The sequence below is a fragment of the Heterodontus francisci genome, chromosome 22 (assembly GCF_036365525.1).
Source record: "Heterodontus francisci isolate sHetFra1 chromosome 22, sHetFra1.hap1, whole genome shotgun sequence".
NCBI lineage: Eukaryota > Metazoa > Chordata > Chondrichthyes > Heterodontiformes > Heterodontidae > Heterodontus > Heterodontus francisci.
Window position 1 is genome coordinate 49,745,469 of NC_090392.1, and position 6,649 is coordinate 49,752,117.

General features: G+C 44.8%; 1 protein-coding gene across 3 annotated transcripts in view; it reads left to right on the forward strand.

The window, feature by feature from the left end:
- Window positions 1-6,649, forward strand: part of cdon (cell adhesion associated, oncogene regulated) — a 176,471-nt gene that overhangs the window by 101,046 nt on the left and 68,776 nt on the right. For all 3 annotated transcript variants that reach the window (XM_068053815.1, XM_068053813.1, XM_068053814.1), the window contains exons 4-5: window positions 1,777-1,923; window positions 3,898-4,041. In XM_068053815.1, the coding sequence (XP_067909916.1) occupies window positions 1,777-1,923; window positions 3,898-4,041 (291 nt within the window). The remainder of the gene's footprint in view (window positions 1-1,776; window positions 1,924-3,897; window positions 4,042-6,649) is intronic.

Below are 6,649 nucleotides of genomic sequence, written 5' to 3' on the forward strand. Positions count from 1 at the left end.
TCACCCTCTGCCGCCACTACCCAAAGAAAGAGAAAATCAAAGGGGAGGAAACGCAAGCTATGTCTCTCATATGGCTAAAAGGTTGAATTTTCAGAGTCCGTGAGCAGGTCACATCCTGTAACTGGCGGATGGTCCAAGGAAATTGTAAGAAAATGAAGAAAACTGTCTTTCTCTCTGCTTCTTCCATGCAGTGAGGAAACAAAGCCACATAACTGATTTAATAAGGGCATTAACTATTTCTCAATTCTCCAGTTTATTTTCCAGTTTTAACTCCTTTTTCTCCTGTCCCCCACCGTCACTCCCAAGGCACTGACTTGCTAGGGATGGATCTATGGTGGTGGTCTCTGGGAACTCATCCATGTAACCATTTTTCTTGTAAGTCTAAACAGTGTGTGTTGACTGGTTACTCAAACAGTGGAGGTTTGAGCCTTACCCTATTTCACTTGACGTGCACATATATACGTACTCTGTAGTGGTGAGTCGATGGGCAGCAGGTTCATTCGATCAAGAACATGAGCTTTGGCGAATTTTTCCTTCCCTGGCCTATTTGGTCAATCAGGATCCCATAATGCCAATCCTCTTAGCTGAGATCAGTAAATTACGTACAGCCTGGGAATCAACGAGACCGTCATGATTCGGTGCCACACAGAGCAGTTCATTTACCCCTAACTTTTTCATGATTAAATATAGGGTGTAACTGTGTGATCTGATATTCCCAGTGGGTAGTGGCACTCAGATGGAGCACATGTGAGGAAATCACAGGCACACATTAAAGCAATTTATCCCTGTATCCAAAATAAAATAAGAAAAATGTAGTACTCAATGCAGTGATGTCAGCACGACAAAGTTGCGCTCTTTTGTGTCCGAGTCTTGTAGCACAGATCAGCAGCTGGTGATTACACTTTACTTAATTAATAATGTCCTACTGCATAACAACAGATGTGTAGTTAGAAACAAAGTTAATGATAGGTGATGTGATTTTGAACATGCTACCAGAAGATTCGACAAGCTAAAGAGTTGATCTTTTGATCTGCACTCCTGGTAGACGAGGCTCCTTATTTGGAGCATGGAAGTGGAAAAAATACTCTTAAAGCAACTTCAAGGAGATGAATGTTCTGTGTCTGCCATCCTGGTGCATACTGAAAGCATATCTCAAAATCATAACCCATGATTTTCAGTCTATTTAAAATTAATGGGTGGAAAATCACGAGTTGTTTTGTGATTCCCAGGGTGCACCAGGGAAACATATGTGGAATTTTTAACCCCTATGTTAATCTCCTATTCTGGTCACCAGAATGTGCAAATCTATTTTGATATTGCTACTGATTGCCTATAACTGTGTATATTTTATTAAAGGGTTGATGGGTTATGGAGAACGGGCAGGAAAGTGGAGTTGAGGCCGAGATGAGATCAGCTGTGATCATATTGAATGGCGGAGCAGGCTCGAGGGGCTGAATTGCCTACTCTGGCTTCTAGTTCTTATGACCTTATATGCATCCAGCAGCATTGTTGGGGTACATTACCCTCCATTTACTGTTTGTAGGAAGTGTTTGCATGAGTGTAAATCCAGTAACCCTGACTGAGTTAGTAATTCTGTATTCCTGGGTCAGCTTGCCAGGTTACCCCAGAATCTGAGACAGAGTTCAAGAGGAGGGAAGCTGCTGTCTGAAATTTCAGTGCTGCTGTTCTGTGCCAACTTTCAGTTGGCCAATGAAGCCTGTCATAATAAATAATGATTTCCAAAGCTGATTATAGCTCTTTCCTCTGTCTTTGCAGGTGTAAATGATTTCCAGGCACCTAGCCAGCGAGTAGTTACAGTAGATGAAGGAAGCACAGGCATTATAGAATGTCATTTGCCTGACAGTAAACCTGCAGCACTAATCCGCTACCGAGTGAGGGGCAAATGGCTTGAGCAATCTACAGGTAAGTGTGTCTTGGTCTTAGTGCGGCATGTGAAAAATGCTACCTTCCTTTCTAGCCCATAATTTTCTAAAAACCTGTATTTGAGGTATTGTGGGCAGTTGCTATTGGCCCTTACCTGTCCCATCAAATGCTCCCAGGGCAGATACAGAATCAGTTAGATAAAGTCACCTCTACACTGTCCCATCAAACACTTCCGGAGACGATAGAGCACAGTTTAGATACAGGTATAGCTGCCTTTACACTGACTCATCGATTATACATTGCTAGGGCATGTACAGCACAGATTAGATACAGAATTCACTGCTCCAACAACATTCCTTCACTTTAGAAGTGCGCCCTCTACAGCATCGGTGTGATATTTCTTTCTTTCAACAGTCCATAATTGTGTCTGCTCTGAGTGAGACTGAGAATGTATTTGCCAGTCATCAGCAGTTTTGTGGTCTGGACATGTTGCCACTTTGATTTGGTTTGAAAGTGTCCCTAACTCACTTCATTAAGGACCTTCAAAACAATTGTACAGGGCTGACTCTCATCCTCGTAGTCTGATCCAAATTCAAAGCCAAGCTGGAGAGGTTAAAGATCAGTGCTATAAACTTTGACAAACCATGTAGTCTCCTGTTAAAAGGACTACACCATTTAAAAAAAAAATGTAATTCCTCCCCATTCTTTATGTCATCCTATGGTCATCATGCTCTTCACCCAGGCCTGTGATACTAGTGCTTCTGGGTGAGAGGGGCATGATCTGTCTACTCATCTCCCTGCTTCCTACCCATGCACAGCTCTGTGGCTTTGTAATACAATGCACTGTGTATGGGTTTAATGTCCACTGGTAGTGCACTGTTCATCATTTTTAAAAGGTTTATCACTGCGTTAAAATAAGACAACGACTAGATTATAAATAGGTTTTTTGGGGTCATGGTTGGGACAGTATAGCTGCTGCGTTTGCCTACATAAGTTGCTGTATATCAAAAGTAATTCACCGTGGAGCACTTCAAGATAGTTTTAACGTGACAGGGCGCTATATAAGTTCAGGTGTTATCAATTTGTAATTCACTTAAAAATACATTAAAATTTTGTATACACTTCCTGCGTACAGAATCTTGCTACCTGTTTTGTGTTTTTGTCGCACTTTTATAATGGAAAAAGCTTACATAAACCTCCTGTGTCCACATTTATAATGAAAGCTGCCTATGTAAACTCGTGGCACCGAGGGTATCTCACTTTTGCATCTCCCAGCTTTTCAGCCTGTACTGGATAGCTGTCTAACTATACTTTTATGTGTTTTGCTATGTGACTATAAATTTTAATATAAAATAAAATATTGTATAAAAATAAGGACAGAATACATGACTTTAAACTTATTTTTATTGACATGCCTTGGTCCAATTACACCTTGTCCTTTAATCTCTCTTATTCTTGGCTTCCTGCATGCAAAACCACTGGAAATCTACTAGTCTATTAATATATTAAATTTATGGAACATTTATTTTGTTGAAAACTCATATACTTGAATTACCTTTTATTCATGTAGGGGACATCTGTGATGAGCTTTTTCAATGTTAAGGGTGCCACACACTATACAACAACTGCTGTTTTATGGTTAGAGTATATCACCTTGTGATTGGGTACTTACAATTGTTCAAAATGCTTTCTGAACTTTTTCATCCACCAATTTTTCTCTCTGAAATTTCTGATCTCTAGGGGTTTAAACAAAATAAAACTTTTTAAAAATTACATATTTCACAATAAGGTTACATATTTCACTTTCTTTAAAGTATTTACTCAGCCGCTCCTAAAAGCCTGGACTTGGACTTGATATTTTGGCCAAGAGTAAGTCTGTGGGAAACCAATTGGGCCACATTATGAATACAATGGGCCCGAGCTCGCATCCCTGTTTCCTGGCCTCTTACAGATTCAGGAGCTCCCTAATCATGTTACATCAGTCCTTTTCCTTACCATACTCTTATTTTCCAGATAACTATCTGATCCTTCCCTCTGGAAACTTGCAAGTGCTCAATGTCACACAGCAGGACAAAGGAACCTACAAGTGCGCAGCATACAATCCAGTCACGCATGAGATTAAAATGGAGCCTACGGGGCATAAGTTGCTGATAAGACGTAAGTATGCAGCCGAGATGTATTTTCACAATGTACCCACTCTTAGTCATTACTGTTTTAGCCAATGCAGACAGCTAGAGGAATTGCTGTGCCCCTTGACCTTTGTAGAACCTTCTTAAGGATGAGGATATTAGTTAGTTAGAGATACAGCACTGAAACAGGCCCTTCGGCCCACCAAGTCTGTGCCGACCATCAACCACCCATTTATACTAATCCTACACTAATTCCATATTCCTACCACATCCCCACCTGTCACTATATTTCCCTACCACCTACCTATACTAGGGACAATTTATAATGGCCAATTTACCTATCAACCTGCAAGACTTTTGGCATGTGGGAGGAAACCAGAGCACCCGGAGGAAATCCACGCAGACACAGGGAGAACTTGCAAACTCCACACAGGCAGTACCCGGAATTGAACCCGGGTCGCTGGAGCTGTGAGGCTGCGGTGCTAACCACTACGCCACTGTGAACTGCCATTGTGGGAGGGAATCTAGGTGTTGCAGTGGGTTAAGGACTGGCTTTGTGTTTGAATGGAGCCAAGACTGATGGGAAGAGTCTGCTTGCGGCAAACTCCTACATGTAATGACTTTGAAGCAGTATTACCCGATGGACTGCGGCAGTACAAGAAGGCAGCTCACTACCACCTTCTCGAGCAATTAGGGATGGACAACGTTTGCTGGCCTGGCCAGCAATGCTCACCTCCCATGAAAGAATTTTTAAAAAATACACGGTCCAAAAGTACCCATAATTTTTTTTAAGTTGATCTTTTTTCATCCATCACATGAGCTGACCCCTCTGTGATGGTTTCTACATACTAAATGAGACTTGCTGAATATTCATGTACTGGACCCTGACTCCAGTGTTGCTCAGGCATATCCTTTGTTTGTCTGGGCTAGAACACTGAAAGTTCCCTTTTCCCACAAGTGGATGCAGGTCTAGAAGTGGATTTATGTGACTCAGTTTACTTATCTCTAAAATTTATATCCAGCTTGATACCTGAATATTTCACATTTTATATATGAATGTAGATCAGGGTTTTCCAACCCTTTCGCGTGGGGGGCCACATTACAATTCTTGTCTTAAATACAGGGCCAGTGAGACAATTTCAGAAGGCATTAAAATTTATCTTCCTAAGAATCAAAACAAGAAAGCTGCATTTTTGTGAAGAAGCTTTAAGTGAGAAGACTAATTTATTGACTAGCTTTCTGGTTACTATGTTGGACACTGAGTGAGATACCTGGCATTTCTTGCTTACACAAGTAGTCAATGTTTGCCCGCATGCTTCTTGTAGTGATGTGGAGTATTTTGGCAGATGTCAATCTGTCAGGAGTGATTTTCTCTGTCCCCCTTTCCCTTTCCCTTTTACTCTTTGCACCCTCTCTTTCTCCCCCTTCTCTCTGTGTCCCCCTTTCCCCCTCCCTCGCTCCTGCTCTCTCTCTCTCTCTCGTGCTCTCGCTCTCTCTCTCCCCCTCTCTCTCTCTCCCCCTCTCTCTCTCTTCCCCTCTCTCTCTCTTCCCCTCTCTCTCTCTTCCCCTCTCTCTCTCTTCCCCTCTCTCTCTCTTCCCCTCTCTCTCTCTCCCCCTCTCTCTCTCTCCCCCTCTCTCTCTCTTCCCCTCTCTCTCTCTTCCCCTCTCTCTCTCTTCCCCTCTCTCTCTCTTCCCCTCTCTCTCTCTTCCCCTCTCTCTCTCTTCCCCTCTCTCTCTCTTCCCCTCTCTCTCTCTTCCCCTCTCTCTCTCTTCCCCTCTCTCTCTCTTCCCCTCTCTCTCTCTTCCCCTCTCTCTCTCTTCCCCTCTCTCTCTCTTCCCCTCTCTCTCTCTTCCCCTCTCTCTCTCTTCCCCTCTCTCTCTCTACCCCTCTCTCTCTCTTCCCCTCTCTCTCTCTTCCCCTCTCTCTCTCTTCCCCTCTCTCTCTCTTCCCCTCTCTCTCTCTTCCCCTCTCTCTCTCTTCCCCTCTCTCTCTTCCCCTCTCTCTCTCTTCCCCTCTCTCTCTCTTCCCCTCTCTCTCTCTTCCCCTCTCTCTCTCTTCCCCTCTCTCTCTCTTCCCCTCTCTCTCTCTTCCCCTCTCTCTCTCTTCCCCTCTCTCTCTCTTCCCCTCTCTCTCTCTTCCCCTCTCTCTCTCTTCCCCTCTCTCTCTCTTCCCTCTCTCTCTCTTCCCTCTCTCTCTCTTCCCCTCTCTCTCTCTTCCCCTCTCTCTCTCTTCCCCTCCCTCCCTCTGCCTCCCTCCCTCTCTCTGCCCCTTTCCCTCGATCTCCCTCCCCCTTTCCCTCGATCTCCCTCCCCCTTTCCCTCGATCTCTCTGCCCCTTTCTCCTCCGCCTCTCTGCCCCTTTCCCCTCCGCCTCTCTGCCCCTTTCCCCTCCGCCTCTCTGCCCCTTTCCCCTCCGCCTCTCTGCCCCTTTCCCCTCCGCCTCTCTGCCCCTTTCCCCTCCGCCTCTCTGCCCCTTTCCCCTCCGCCTCTCTGCCCCTTTCCCCTCCGCCTCTCTGCCCCTTTCCCCTCCGCCTCTCTGCCCCTTTCCCCTCCGCCTCTCTGCCCCTTTCCCCTCCGCCTCTCTGCCCCCCCCACTCTCTCTCCCCTCTCTGCCCCCCCACTCTTTCTCCCCTCTA